This window comes from Macrobrachium nipponense, chromosome 35, assembly GCF_015104395.2.
Source record: "Macrobrachium nipponense isolate FS-2020 chromosome 35, ASM1510439v2, whole genome shotgun sequence".
Lineage (NCBI taxonomy): Eukaryota > Metazoa > Arthropoda > Malacostraca > Decapoda > Palaemonidae > Macrobrachium > Macrobrachium nipponense.
The window spans coordinates 43931278-43947444 of record NC_061096.1 but is presented as its reverse complement, the minus strand read 5'-3'; the positions used below and the strand labels follow the sequence as shown (position 1 = coordinate 43947444).

Genomic DNA, 16167 nt, shown 5'->3' with positions numbered 1-16167 from the left:
CACGTTAGTTAACGATGCAAGTCTTTGTTGACAATTCTCCCACTACGGTGCACACTACTCATTTGCCGCCAGTTTTCAACATTTCTCATAACAAACAGAACAATTTAGAAATGAAATTCGCAAATAATATTTTTTTGTCGTATCTAAATATAAAATTGAGATTTTTATAATTATTCTAAGTAAAATTAATAATTATATTTAGTAATATAATATTTTCATATTTCTTGATTAATGCTATATATCTATAAATACTATAGCTTTGCCTATAGACTCAGTTAACTTCGGGTACGTCACGGAAACTAGTTCGTGCATATAGAATATGTCACCAAAGTCAGAACATGTTTATATCCACTTCACTTTTTGAAACAGCATAAAAATTAGGTATTGTCGATATATACCTATAAAAATGATTTGGTTCAGCATGTTTACACCATTGTTTACAAGGGAGTGTAACTGTGACGTCAGGAAAGGGAGTGACGTATCTGTGACGTCAGGGATGTGAATGGCGAAGAAGTGGCCATTTTCCCCCACCACCATTCAGTGAGAATTAGGCTAGTGACGAGTGAACAGCTAATGGTCGTCGTCTCGTTCATATGTGATTTCGTATTTTTAAGGGGGATTTACCTATTGCTGCTGTCGAGACGACGGATCATTCATTGATATACTACGAGGTAGGTTATATAAATGTATTTGATGATATTAGTAACGCTTTTATAAATTTAATGGCCGAGGGAGCTTGTGTTAAAAGCAATATGGTGTAGAGTATACTTGTGTACTTGTCAGCAGAGGTGCGTCCAAAATGGAACACGTCCCGTATCTAGGTATACATTGGATAAATGTATTTTGTTTTATGCTATGGCATATGCTTAACACAAACGTGATTATCTCTTAGAGTATGTTAGGGGAAAGCTTTGTTGAAAGGGTATAATTACCTAATAGGCTAAGTAAGATGTAACTCTACCCATCATTGCAAGATCTCATCTCGACGGTACAGATTGAATAGATAAGGTTACTCCTATTTTAATCTACATAGGAGTTTAATAACATTTTAAAATCTCCCTGTCCGCTACCTATTTTTGTTTTCCAAAGGTAGCCCGTTTTGAAGAGGCGGGGTAGGTAGCTAAATACCTAGGTACTAGGTCTATACCAGGTCTTGAGGCACGGTCAGGTTTTTTTTTTTCATACCTTTAGGTTGGCTATACTATTGCCATTAGAGTATATTTTATAGCTATTTCAATTTTTAAACCTTGAGCCAAACATCACAGTAAATTCTACTGTTTATGGTAGTCTTCATTAGGTCGAATGTGACATTTCCTTCCGTTTGAAATGCTGGTTTAATTTATTACATCTGTATTGTCTGACGTTAGGAAGAGCCACAAATTAAGATAAAAAAAAGAAATCAGATGCATTCTAGTGTAAACTGGGATGCCACTAACAACTTCACATCAGGACCCTCCGAACTCTGCATTCCCTCTGCTTGACCTACCTACTAGTTGGTCAAAAGTCACATTTTTTTGGTACATCTTATTTGTCATTCATTTCATCTATTTCAAAGTGTCACTACATTCTTGTGCAGCATATCTGATTACTGTTAATGCATTTGACAAAACTGTTTCAGCATAGCCTATTTTCAGTTAGCTCCCGACTACCACATAGTACTTACTTAACATGGTCAAATGCCTTAATGTAATGAACAAAAGCCATCAGGAAATATTCCCAAACTCAATATGGGTACAGTTGCAAATTCTGTCTTAATACAGAAATATTTGAGCTGTGTAGTTCCAGTTGTTTCAAAATGAACTTTTTCATTCCGGATCGGCCCAAACATTATCTGTTTCTTTCGTGAAAATCAGCATAACATTTTCATGTTTGCTAATGTGAGTGCAATGTCCTTGTTACCATATTCAGTCAGTTCATCTTCCTTTGGCACCTGTGCTGTGACTTCAAGCCTAGTTGTCATTCAACAGGCTTTGTTCATTAGGCTGTTCCATATTCTGCAAAACAGTCTAGTTAGTAGGTCTATATAATGTATCATTTGAGTTTGATAGAATCATTGCTGCATTGAATCCATTATAGTAGCCATGTGCCATGCATCTCCTAGGTTCTTTATTTAATGAATATTGTATCATTGGTTTGGTCACTTAAGGTTTATGGACCATTCCTGGTAGTAACTTGTAATTGGGGAAAAGGTAAACAGAAGGGTAGTATGAAAGACTGTATCACTTGTGTTCACTTAAATCATATGCACACTGGCTCATGTAAACAAAAGAGGTCGGTGTCTCTGGAATCCAGTCAATATCTTGGTAACAAAACATTTATGATAATTTTGTATTATGAGGAATAGGCTTAAAATGACTAAGGGAGTAATCAGTCATACTGTGTTGTATATCTTATTACCGATAGGCTTTATGGTAACCAATACCAAGAAACAAACCACATTGTGGCAGAGAAAAGCTGATCTGCATGGATAAGCTGAGTACCCGTTTAGCCTATTTTAACAAAACTTCATCTAAATTACATTAATCACCTGTTAGGAATTTGCTACCTCCTTAATTTCTAAACCCCTAAGCTTTGAAGTTGTGTATGTTGCAATTTTCATGGAACACTCAAGGATATTAGCTTCACTTTGTTTGTGTATAGAAATAATAATTTTTTTTTTAATTTCCACCCTTCTTGTATGATCTTCACTTCAGGTGGTATTTTGTTGGTGTGCAATGTTCAAATGATCTCATCTGACTTGCAATTTGTTCCAGGTTCAAATATCCTATATGCTTCACTTGCATGTCTGATCACAATATACTATAATATTTTCAGGTATAGAAAAGCTTAAGCAGTTTCGTAGATATGTTAGTTCACACAAATTTTGTGCTTTAAGGACTTGAAGTATTTTGTATTCTATCCATAATTTTACTGGGAGCCGATGTGGCTCGATTAGTGCTGGGGTTACTCTTGTCATGGTAATGTAATCATTTAATTATATGCCTGGCAGTACTGTTACTTGTTTTGATGCAGTTAGCACAAGACAAAACTGCATTAACCTTGAATTGGCAAGTAAGGAGTGTTTGCTGTACCTAATGATATATAATGTACAATACAGGAATTAAGTAGGTAAGCTAATAGCATATACTTTAGATATGCCCTGTGTACATAATAGGTGTATACATTAATCATTAGGTATTTGCTAAAAACAGTAGCTTAGGATTGTGTCCCTTTAGCCAGTAGCAGTTTTTCAGCTCATAACTAATAATAGTTAGAAATATATATATATATTATATATATATATATATATATATATATATATATATATATATATATATATGTGTGTGTGTGTGTGTGTATGTATATACTATATATGTATATATATGTGTGTGTGTGTGTGTATATGTGCGTATGTGTATCAGGAAGTGAGCAAGATAAAGAGAATGGGAGAGAACCTACCAGGATTTAAGCTCATAAGGTGAAAACCAGACCTGACCAAAAACACACAAATTTGTTCCTTTTTATATATATATATAATTTTGGGCTTAATTCTTCAGCAAACTTTTAGGTTTGTTTATGTAGATAATTTTAGCAGAAATTAAGGTTTTCATATTTTTGTACCACCTATAGGTCTAAACTTTTAAGAATTTGTAGTCTCAACTCTCAACTATTAGCCTTTTTACGCTCTGGTGGCTTGTTGCTTTAACCTGACCTATGCAATATGGTCCCCCCTTAGTGAGGGCTGTCATTTTTAATGTCTGTGCCTTATGAATGTGTGTGATACATAAGAAATTTTGTAGAGCATCAGCTTTCCTGTTTATTTTAAAGGAGCCATTGTGTCAAACTACTTAGCACCAGAGGTATTTCAAAGCTTGGAACATAGGTACTTTTCTGCTTTGCAATGGATTTTAAAAAATTTTCGGTTGAAAAGAATAAGAGGCTAATGTCACTTTTAAAGTGCTGTGCACCATTGCCTTGAAGTACATATATCACTCCCACCTATATAATAGCGTAGATTTGTCTTTTAAGAATAATTATATTTAAATATAAGATATAAAAGTGATCATGTTAGTATTGCAATACTAATCAGTACTATTAGATTTTCCAGCGAATAATTATATTAGTGATCATGTTGTGTTGCTTGAAATGTATGTAATTGTACAATAAGAGAACTGGTCCTAGAGCTTAATTCAGTAAAACATTATGTAACCCTGATCTGGTTTGAATAATGCAATAGATTTGATGTAAGCTCTTGGCAAATATGATTGCAAGGGAATTGTGATGCCAAGCTCCCCAAATACCTTCTATTAGTATACGTATTTTCCTTTCAGTTACACTTATAATCTGTTCAGCATTCAGAGATCGCTAGGGTGAAATCAGGAAAAGAAACCAGTGCAGCCAGATCTGTTTAGCCTTTTAAATCTCACCCTTGAAGTTACTCCCTTGTTTATGGCTTTATCTGAGATCTGTCATTTACTGTATATACGTACTTCGTTTTCTAAAACGAGTAGTAAATTTTGGTTGCTCTTAATGATTTTCCTTTGTGTGGTTTTTGGATATATAATAATCATTGTTCTTATAGTAATACTTTAATATCATAATGTCGGTGATTTGGCAAAACATTTGATTATTGTCTATATTCCATTTTAGCAGTTGTTTATGGGTTATGTGACACTATTTTTTTGGTGCTCTTCAGGTTAAACAAGTTACTTCCCATTTAGGATATAAGAATAAATTGCCATTAATTACAAACCCCCTTGTTTTTTCTTTAAAATATTTAAAGAAGTTATAAACAGTTAACTTGACCTGGGAGTAAAGATGTTGGGGGTGAGATGATTTGATCTGCTTAGGCTATCCATTGAGCTATTAGTATGTACTGGCTAGTGACTTTGGCTGCTTGTTATTGTTTTAGATCGAGCTGGCCAGTTAAATGCCCTCGCTGACCACGTCAGGGAAACTGAGGTTTGGCAGCAGTGGCCAAATATTATACCTTTTCTCTTTGTTTTTATGAAATTAGATTAGGTTTTTACTGCAACTATCTGAAGCCAAATATGTTTCCATGTTATCTTAAATGAATGATATTTTTTTTTATTTCACTTGAGCAAGCTCGAACAAGGCAAAACTTTTATTGATAGCAAGATATCGCTGTATTTTTTCCTAGTCCCACCCTAGTGATCCTAGAATGTAGAACAGCCTATAGAAAAGGATTCTTTGTCAGAAATGTTAACCAAGTCAAGATAGTGCTATGGATTTTACTAACTAAGTGGTGAATTTTGTTGAATATACTATTCTTAGTTATGCTATTTGACATATCCTTATCCAAGCTGTTATACCACAGTATAGAACAAAGAACACAGACTACAGGTTTTGGTTAATGTAATTGATTTCTTGTAATTGTGTACTGGTTTCATGGGACATTACTATAAAGTATTTAAGTCTGTTACAATAATTTTAAAGTTATGTGTTAACATCTGTTCATGTAGCTGAGAATCCAGGTAGGTTAGGCAAGGGGGCTTCAAAGTAGTAAGTGAAAAGGCAGGAAAGAATATGAAAAATTAGATCCGTACCAAGGAGAAGGGCATTGTTAGAATTATATATAAATGGGCTTTGATGAAATATGAGACCATTTGCTCCCAAGATAGTGGGTTTAAAATTACTGATTGTCTGCCGTTGGATACCTAGCAACACAATGGCAGGCTTTTTTCACCTTGCATTATCATCTTTCTGTAACGCAAAATCATCTCTCATTTTGATTATGATTTACTTGTTTAGAATGTGTGCAAATTACCAGTGATAGGTTTTTTATGATTTGACAAAAGTCATTCTTATGATTAATGAGGTGAATGGTGACACAGGCAGAGACAGTATTGCTAAGTCTCCAATAGCAGATAAACAGAAACAGTAATTGTTAATCCTCTATCTTGGGAACAGATTTTTGAAATTACATTGCCTTTTCTTTTCTTTTTTTTTTTTTTTTTTTTTTCATAAAGATAGTGAGTGCATCTTCATTGCATAATCTTCTCACATTTTTTTATTTTTCTTTCCAGGTTGTGTGGACCCATAATAAGAAGAGGTTAACTTCTTTATTTCCAGTGATAGAAGTGTGCTACGCCAGAATTAAATACTTGATAACATTTGTGCGTCACATTGTGGGTCGTGTTGAGAATTTGAGGCACAATATCAAAAGGCCAGAAGATAAAGTGTCTTTGTACCTAAGTAGGTCGAGATCAAAGAGAATCTGAAAGGAACATATTTTAGTTAGTGTTGGTCTCCTATACCATAGACTGTGGCTGCATACGGGTATGAAGAAGTTCGGGTGAGGGTGGCGGGCGAAAATCATGGCCATGAGGTCAGGGGTGGCCTGACCCACGCCTCTGGAGCCCTGCCCCCTACACCAACCATGGGCCAGGGGGCCAGCCATCCTCATCCTATAGTTCAAGAACATCGTCAACCGCACTGGGCCATGGACGCCTCATCTGAACCCACACACAGCCCACATCAAGTTCGGCAGAGGGTTCAGCATCAGCAGCAGCAGCGAGAGATGCGAGAGCAACTAGAAAGAGAACAAGAGAATCATCTTCTTCAGCAAGAAGGGATTGTGGATGCTGGATGCTGTGGGTCAGAAGCTGCTGCTTCTTGCAGCTGTGGTGGTGGTTTAACCTCAACCGCAGCCATATATGGAACAGCAGCAAGTCCTGACCCCGCTACTCACCATCCTGTTGTGGTAACACCACCGCGAAGTCTCCCCCATCACCATCATCACCACCACCACCATCATCGACATCAGCTACAGCAAGCTGAAGCGGCAACTCTTCCAACAGCTGCTGGTTCAGCGAGTGGACCCAGTTGTGCGTCATCAGGTGCTTGTAGTAGTAGTAGTAATAATGGTTGTGGCCACTGGTGTTCTTCTTGCCGTGTTCGAGTACAAGTAGAGGTAGAATGTGTAAATGGAATAGAAGCTCGGCCATCACCACCTCGGGGAGGCCGTTTACGCACTTTAACTTTCCCCAAGAGACATCGTCACAAGACCAAAACTCCCACCAGAGACCTTCCTGCTCAACCGAAGAAGAAGAAAACTCCTTGGACTTTCAGATTGAATTGTCGCTTGAGGCCTTCCAAGTCTGAACCTGAGCCTGAAGCTAGCACAAGCGTTGGTTGTGGTGCATGCATGTGTCCAAGTCTACGAAGGCCAGAGCCTGAGCTCCACACGCATCACCACCACCACCACCACGTGCCACATCATCACCATTTGCATCATCGACATCCATCTGGACAAGATTCTCCTTCAATAGCTTCTGTGGGGTCTGGGACGGCTTCTAGTCCTGGTGGAGCGGTTGCTTTGAGGGCTCCAGTCATTGACCTTTCTAGATTTAATCCAGATGCTTATCCTATCGAAGATTGGGATGAACAAGCACGCCAGGAAAGAGCACGAGAAATGGCAGAAGGTGTAGAACCACCTCCCGGCTTTGGCTCAAGTCATACGTTGACACCGGCACATCATGCTCTTACTCACCTTCAGTTGCAACATCAACATCAATTACAACTTCAACAAGCCGGAGCAGTAACACCGCTCCCTTTGCCCTACAATTCTGTCCTTGATCTGCAGTTGCTGTTAGAAAGATCTCTGCGCCTTGGACTTGGAGGTCCTCGATCAGTAGCTGCGTCAATTTCAGAGGAAACTTTGCTACAGCAGGTAGGACGGCTTGCAGGTGATGGTTCATTACTTCAGCGAACAGTTCACACACAGGTTGATTATATTCACTGCCTTGTACCGGATCTGCTCAGAATTACGAACTGTGCGTTCTACTGGGGTAAAATGGATCGGTATGAGGCAGAGCGACTCCTTGACAACCGACCTGAAGGCACATTTTTACTAAGGGATTCGGCACAAGAAGAGTATTTGTTTTCAGTGTCTTTCAGAAGATATGGGAGGTCTCTACATGCTCGAATTGAACAGTGGAATCACAAGTTTAGTTTTGATTCTCACGATCCAGGAGTATTTGCTTCAGATACTGTGTGTGGTCTTATTGAACATTATAAGGATCCGTCTTGTTGTATGTTCTTTGAACCTATGTTAACGAATCCCTTGGCACGTACATTCCCCTTCCCTCTGCAACATTTATGTCGAGCTGTTATCTGTTCCACCACCACATATGATGGCATCAACAGCCTCCTTCTTCCAAAGTCACTTAACAACTACCTCAAGGAATATCATTACAAACAGCGTGTGAGGGTACGTAGATTAGACCACTAGGGAAGCGCTCAAGGGGATAATAGGCGAGAGCACAACAATATCTCTGAATGGAGTTATCCCGGGCCAGGATGGGCTTACCCAACAGTTTATTTCTTGGATTGTTAAGTAAACTGTTAGGTACAGACTTCCATCCTTTGGCTAGGATGATGAAGAAACGTGGTGCCCCACTTTCAGGGATTTTCACATTTAAGAGATTCTCTGCGCCTTTCTCCTTGAGCAATCGTATGGTAGCTAATACTCTCACTCCAGATGCCTTCCTTGGGGCTCTACTGGTGCTGCGCCCTTTCCCGGTCCTTTCACAGCATCAGTCAACATCTTCGCCATTATGGTGGAGGTTGTTGCTATTCACATTATGATTGGTGCCCATTGTTAAATGCAGCTTGTTTATATTGTCAGTTGTGTAGTCTATTTGCTGTAATTTAAAGGGCAATGGAAACCTTTTGTCATGATAGAATGTCATCAACAATAAGCTGTAGAACATCTTGCTACATGTGTTATTGTACCTGCTTTTAATGCCTTATTTAAGTCACAATGGGAAAGTTTTAAAAGTTGTGTACAGAGGATCGTAAGGAATACTGACTATTCCCGTAAGGTATCGCAGAAACCAATTTTTTTTTTTTTTTTTTTTTTTTTTTTTTTTTTTTTTCTCCAAGTACATTTTGACATTTTAAAAAAGGGCAGTCAGAATATAGCATATCAGTCAGAATATAAAAGTATATATACAGTACATTCATATATAAAAGTATATTTACTGCATATGGTGAGTTATACACTCAGACTTCTCAGATAAGTCATTTTTTGGATGTGATATTCCTGTGTCTATCATTACGCTTAAGCTTCTTCCTTGTGAAGGGCAAGAGAGAGTGAATGAAAGTGTAATTGTGTGTGTGTCCCTGTGCTTGGTAATGTAGGTGGTAGTAAAACATTCTTCCAGCTCTGTTAATGTGGTGTTGAAAGTCACTGTCAGAGGACATTGGAAGTTTGCCAAAGATTATTCCCCTCCCCCCCTCTCCTCCAGGAGTTGGACCTCCTCCCTATTCCCTTTTCTGTCACCTACTGTGGTAGTTAGTAAAATTTCTGTAGGTGGTCAGAAGTCATAGAACAAATGCTGGATTTCGTTGCTTTTGTCATGCCATTTCTTTGAGAGATGTGTATTATAAGAGTGCTTGTTTTGCATGCCAGTTAATGAGGGCAACGAATAAGTATGTGTCAGGTTAGTTTGTGGATAAAGTAAATGGTCTTTATATGTTTTATGAAAAAAGTATATTTTTGCTTTTTCCTGGAAGTAATTTTTACTAAGTTTTTTTAACACCATGAGGAATAGTGATGATATTCTGTAACAGGGTTTGTTTTTTGTTCATTTATGTAACCCTAGTACAAAAACCTCCTTGATCTTATTTGATTGTCAGGAGTAGGTTTATGACTGAATTCAATACCTCAAGTTCAGAGTTAAAAAGTGATTCAGGAGGTCACTTCTTTTAAGCTATGTACTGTGTTGTTGACAGTACTGTACAGCAGGTTTATTTTCTTTTTTATGTAGTAAGCACTTTCTCAGAATTGTTGAGTAGATTTTGGTATGAGCTCCTTGTCATTTGTAACTTTTTAAATTACTGTACTGTATATTCTGTATGATTATTGCTAGTAGTGAGGATACATTCAATAATATTCAGCGTTGTAAAGCTTATTGATTCTGAGGCTCTGTTGAACAATTGCAATTCTATATTTTGGATTCGTTCAGCCAACAAGATTTAACTTCTTAATGAAATTAATGGAAAGGTTTTAGAAGACCTTTTTCAGAATCCACGCTGTTATGGTAGGCAAAGTTTGATTAGCAGTCAAGATTATATGTTGCTGTTGTCCTTCTAGATTTGGTTAAAAGAAAATAAAAAAATATTTATTTTTTTACTTAAGTTATTAGCATGAATAAATCTGCTAAATGTCACAAATGTGTGTGTTTTGTTTTAGAAGGATAAATACTAATATGCTATTTTTGTAATAATATGCTAGTTTGTTAATTTCTCGGATGTTCATAAGGGACTTTTCATTTCGTGTGCTGCCATTTCTAGCACAACTTTTTGGTATTGCCTCTTCCCTAACTGTGTCTTTCCAATACTATAGGAAACCAGTCTCACTCACTCTCTCTCTATTATCAGTGTTACTGTACGGCCTGCAGAGACTGGTAATAGAGTTAACACTACAGTACAGTTGCTAAATTTTCTTTCATGTTGGTTTTTCCTTTCACTGTGTGGATTGAGATTAATCATAACTAGCTTCCATTTGTGTCATTTCTCATTTCACCAATAATTCAGCCTCTCTCTTCTATTGTTAATTTGAAATTCTTTTGTATATAAAATATCATGTTTGGTCTTTTAACAATTTTGATGCCTATCTTGATCACCAATTCAAAAGAGCTTGTTAGATTTAGTTTTCTCTCTCAGGAGAGTTAGGATTTTGCTTTATTGTGTATAACAATTATATGACTTCATTACAGTCAGATTGTCTTTGGATTATTTATTTAAGAATAATTTAAAAGCAAACTTTTGACAGATACGAAAATTTCTTTTTAAGTTACTGCGCCTGTTAACCTGTGTAGCTTTTAAGTTTAGTACAATATGAATAGAACTAAAGATTCAACTAAATTCCTCGTTGCCTGATATAGCAGGTATTTTATTGAGTTCAATCATAAAAGCTTTATTCCCAGTGTAATTGAAGTACAGTACAGTATTGCATATATACAAGAGTGAAAGTCAGTACAGTACAGAACTGTGTTATGTATGTTAGTATGCCTGTGGTTTTTGGATGTATATATGTTGAGAATATAATGGTTGGCTATAGATACATTTTTGTATCTACTTTGTAAATACTATGAATATTAATAAGTTTAGTTGGTATGTCCATTAGCTGCAACATACCACTTGTAGAACTAAGTTTATTCCTCTGGTAGGACAGCCTCGTGTCAAAGTATTGAGAAGGTAGAACGGCCAGTTGGGTGCTGTTTTAAGCCACAGTCCAATCCATATTGTCATTGATGCAATGAAAACATCAAGAGTTATTTTGTAAATGTATGCAAAGAATCAAAAGTAGGACATAAACTAACTATATCGTTGTCCTGTTTCATTTTGGTGCCACTTGATGTAACTGAAAGGCAGTGGCTCCATCTTGCTTGAAACCTTTTCATCATTTATACCTTTAATCTTTGCTTTTATCTCAATATTTGAACTCTTGGTGAGTTTCTGACACATCAAGCTCTGGACGTGTTGTGGCTTATGAGGCTAAATGTTAGGCCTGGTGAGACACGAGCCATGATTATCTTAGTAAAACCACAATTATTTATGAGATTCTGTAGCATCATGAAGAGTTGAAATTTGTGAGTTGTAGACAAATAGCAGTTTATAGACCCTCAGCAATAACGTCACAGCTAAGGGCTAAGGGCTTCATAGACGAGAAAGAGGAAGTATGAATTCATTGTAATCCTCTGAGTTAGGGACTTCCTTAGATTTTACGTTGGGAAGAGAATTTTTCTACTTAAATACAGGTTGCTATGTGAAACGGTTATAGAGTAATGTAATCACTTGGGAGGCTGAAGAGGAGCATCCTCTCTTGTTGAGGCAATTTACAATCATTTGTCAATTTTGCTCTTAATTTTTTTATTTTAGCTATCAGACGGGAGAGGAATATTGCAAATCATGTCCCCTTCAGAAGGGCAGGATAGCCAGAAATTTTCCACTCCATTCACGCTGTGAAGTGTCCTGTGTTCTTGTCACTTGGACTGTCATTTATCCTGACTCAAAAGATTAGTAGTAACCCTATTGTAAAAGAATCAGGATATTATCATATATATTGTCAGTCAGAAGTAATTCTTCAATTACATTTATTTCAACTTTGATTGACATTTTTTGTTTTTGTACTTGAGATTAATGTAATACTCTCAGTTTTGGGAGTTAGAAATTGAAAGGTTTTCTAGCACCTTTTATGTATACATTAAGTAATTTATTTTATCATGATTGGTGGTGATAATTCAGTAGAAATTTGGTTCAGTTGAACGAGTTTGAGTCATGGCTCAGAAACTCTTTTTATGCCAAATGGTCGTATGATTGGTGTTAGAAGATAACTGTAAAAGGGGATGAGAAAAGTTTTTGTTGTTATTTTATATTTGTATAAACCTTGCTATGTTCCCTTAACTCACCTTTGTAAGGGGAGTCCAGTTAATAAATATCTTTGGTATCTTCATGTGTTTTCTTTCTTTTCCAAAGTATTTTGCTTAGCTTTAGAATATACTGTATAGCATTTTGAAAGTGTTAGAATTTGAAGTTTATTTACTGTACCCTTGATTCTCATTGAGAGGATATTGGATCTGATGTTTCGTAACATGATGAATCTAAGATGCAGTTATACATGTTTTTTTATTCAAGCATTGCATTTGATATTAAACAGGATCAGAACATACATATACTTCATAATTAAAGTTTTTAGTGGCAAGAAATTGAGAGGCATTAGGCATTTGATCCTTTGGGCAGTCAGTTCAGAATCTTTTTATGTAAATCTAATACAGTGGAGATAATTGTCATGTGTACTTGGCTGTACATGGAGTTAAATTTTGGTAAGTAGGTCCTGTTGAAGTTGTCTATTACAACCTAATTAGAGTTCATAATTGACTGACAATTGGTACAGCCATGCCTTGTCTCTTTTATCCAGTGTTTGGTTGGGTAGTGAACCACAGTTTATTTTTAACTTGAAGAGTAATAAAGGGGTGCACTTTGCATTATATAAAAGCGCCTCAGTGGCGTGGTTTGTATGGTATTACTTGAAGAGTATTAAAGGGGTGCAATTTGCATTATATTAAAGCGCCTCAGCAGCGTGGTCGGTATGGTATTAGCGTCCCACCTCGGCCATTCCATCGAGGAGTGGGACATGTGTATTTCTGGTGATATAAGTTCACACTCGGCGTGGTTCGGAAGTCACGTAAAGTCATTGGTCCCTTTGCTGAATAACCACTGGTTCCATACGACGTAAAAGCACCATACAAACAATATATATAATGTGTAAAATACCATGAATTGTTCTAGTGGGTCTTCATAGAATGGTGCCCATATGCAAAATAAAATATGGCAATAACCAGTACCAATGTAAGATGTAAAAGGTTATGAAATTTTTGAAATGTTGGAAGGGAAGTTGTAGTAAAGATTACCCTAGAACCAGGGACTACAGCCCAACTCCAAAGACCATGAATGCTTTAGTGAATGTCAAGGAAGATGACTGTTAGATCATCCCATGTCTGAGGCGTCTTCTAGTAAGCTACGTTCTAGAAAGACTGGACTTAGCCTTTTCAGTAATGACAGCTACCCATCAGTAAATGAACCATGACGACTAGGTACATATACAGTTCCCTGTATATGTCAAGAGAGAAATAAATGGTGTTTATTATTATTTTCAGGAAACTGGATCACGTCTTGTAACCTTGTTAAGTGACGTGGGAACCACTAGGCTTATGTTAAATTTAATCATCGGTATTGTAGAGAAATCTTTTAGTTTAATTCATTTAGGAAGTTTTGAAAGTATCTCGATAACACTTGCTGATTTTTTGTTTTGGCACTAGACCCTTAACTCAGATTTTCCATGAAAACTACTTAATAAAGCTGTATTGTACTAAAACGAGTGGCCCGTGGAGACTCAATAGAATTATATACTACTTACTTCAAGTATTAGTGTTTCATTTTAGTCACACATTTACTCTCTTTAAAAGTATATGGAATACGTAACGGTATCAAGTCAAAAAATAATTCTGGAACTTCCCAGACAGTAGTGTTTGTGTAAATTGTGTTTACAACCAGTGTCACGTGAAACTTTTTGCAACGGACGCATTGCTTGGAATCGTAGTTTTCCTAATACCTTTTGTCCTGAGTCCGTTTTAACAATGATCATGATCAGATAATATTTGGTTCATTGTTTTAGAGTAATTGCTGACGTTGGAAATATTTAGACTCGTGGAAACAATACGGCGTATTTTAATCTAAAGAACTGGATACTTTATCAGTAATTTACCAGGTACATATCTCTGAACACTGAAATGAGGTCGTTTGTACAAAGAAACTAATATAAAGCATTTGCTTGGTTTTGTTTCATGTTGGCTACAGCCTACAGCTATTGTAAGACTCATTCCTCAAAGTTATAGGTAATCGAGGCGTTTTTCTTTCTTGTGTGAAGAGGTAGCAAATGTGGTGATATGAGCTGTTCGGTGTAAAGTTCAACAAAGTTCAATTTCGGACGTTGGCAGTTGCAGCTTCCAGCTGTACTAGATTGAAACATTTAGCCCACAATCAACGCATTCGCTCCCCTACAGGTATTAAAGATTACTACACATAATCCGCCTGTGGTGTTTTCGCATGGTAACACTGGGTCCCGGGCTTTAAATAGTTGCGCAATTTGTAAGTTTTAAGTAAATAAAAGGATATCTGGGTGTACATTTGCAACTGGAAAGTGTTTTAATAATATATTGTATGCGAATTACACCGTTAATATTCGAAATAGGGTTATTATTATTATTGAATGTAAGCTGAATGTAACTATCTAAAGCCCGGGCTGCAGTGTTACCATACGCATACACTACAGGCGGATGGACAGATGAAAAAAAACAACAACAACAACAGTATAGTAGGTATGTCAGTGTTTGCAACTACAGATATTCAAGGGAAGTCTTAAGAGCAATTGTGTGAGGAGCTGCTTCAGATTCTAGGACATACTGGTGAAGAGTATGCTTTACTATTTACTTTTACATCCGGATATTTCGCAGTGTTTTCCACAAGGATCTACGTGTGAACATCCATTGGATAGACAAGACTGGTCTAGGCGAGTTATCTTGAACTTTAAAAGTATAGTACTAGATGTTAAAATAATCATGTAAATTGAAAGAATGCGATCAGACGGCAAATGATTGATGGTTAGTACTATATGATAGGTAATCTCATGGTAAGAGGGAAGAAAAGTTACACGCCAGGGTGACTTATAGATTGCAAGGCTATGACGTGTAACTAGATGTGACGGTAGTAGACTTGGCCTAAATAGGCCTACCCAGAGCCATTTAATAAAGAGTAAATAAAATTGAGTAATAATTTTTGAACGTAGTACATGGTTTATGTGAGTCACCCACAAACTATAAAAAAGATTTGTTTGTTTGTTTATTTTTACTTTTTGTCTGTCGGGATCTTAGTTAATAAGTTAATAAAAAGGGAAATAGGAGTCGGTTAAGCTTTCGTCTTCAGGTTTTTGTTGGTATTTCACTCTAGGAAGGTAGGTTTTTTTAAGTCCATCAGCCTCTAATACAGAAAAAATGTTTTCTATTATATAATCAGTGAAATATGCAAGTTTCGTTTACGTTAAAGCGGCGTATACATTCGCTAAAGCGGTGTATGTATGCAGTATACGCATGTGCATATTATTAAAGCTCATTATTATACGGCGCAAACGCATTTTACAACGTTTTCTTAAGCCTTCTTTTAGGCCAATACACCAGTGGATATGTTATGTTTTTAACGAGTAAAATGATCGCTATGGTGCGCATTGTTATTTCTGCTTCTCTCTCTCTCTCTCTCTCGTCCCTCTCTCTCCTCTCTCCTCGCGCTCCTCTCGCTCTCTTCATCTTCTCTCTCTCTCTCTCTCTCTCTCAGGCCTTTTTAACAGTTTATGGATACATATAAACAACATTTTCATACGCTGTGAACTCTACGCAGAAGACAACGGTCTACCTCGGTATTAATTTGTTTTAGTCTACGAGTAGAATGGCCATCTTTTCCAGCTTGTTTTTATCGTCTTGTAATCTCTTATGTCACACCGAGATACTTGAGCACCCGCGCTGATAATCTCCTATGTGAAAAATAAAGCGTAAGTGCCTGAGTGATAAATTATGCCTCGTTTGATTTTAGAGGCGAGAGATAAAC

At 36.8% G+C, this 16167-nt stretch overlaps 1 protein-coding gene across 1 annotated transcript; it reads left to right on the top strand.

Moving 5' to 3' along the window:
* The first annotated feature begins 518 nt into the window (after nucleotides 1–518).
* Nucleotides 519–12459, top strand: LOC135208715 (uncharacterized). The gene is made up of 2 exons (XM_064241194.1): nucleotides 519–671; nucleotides 6027–12459. Exon 2 carries the CDS (start codon nucleotides 6380–6382, stop codon nucleotides 8231–8233), a length of 1854 nt encoding a protein of 617 aa, XP_064097264.1. The 5' UTR covers nucleotides 519–671; nucleotides 6027–6379; the 3' UTR covers nucleotides 8234–12459.
* Nucleotides 12460–16167: the final 3708 nt, after the last annotated feature.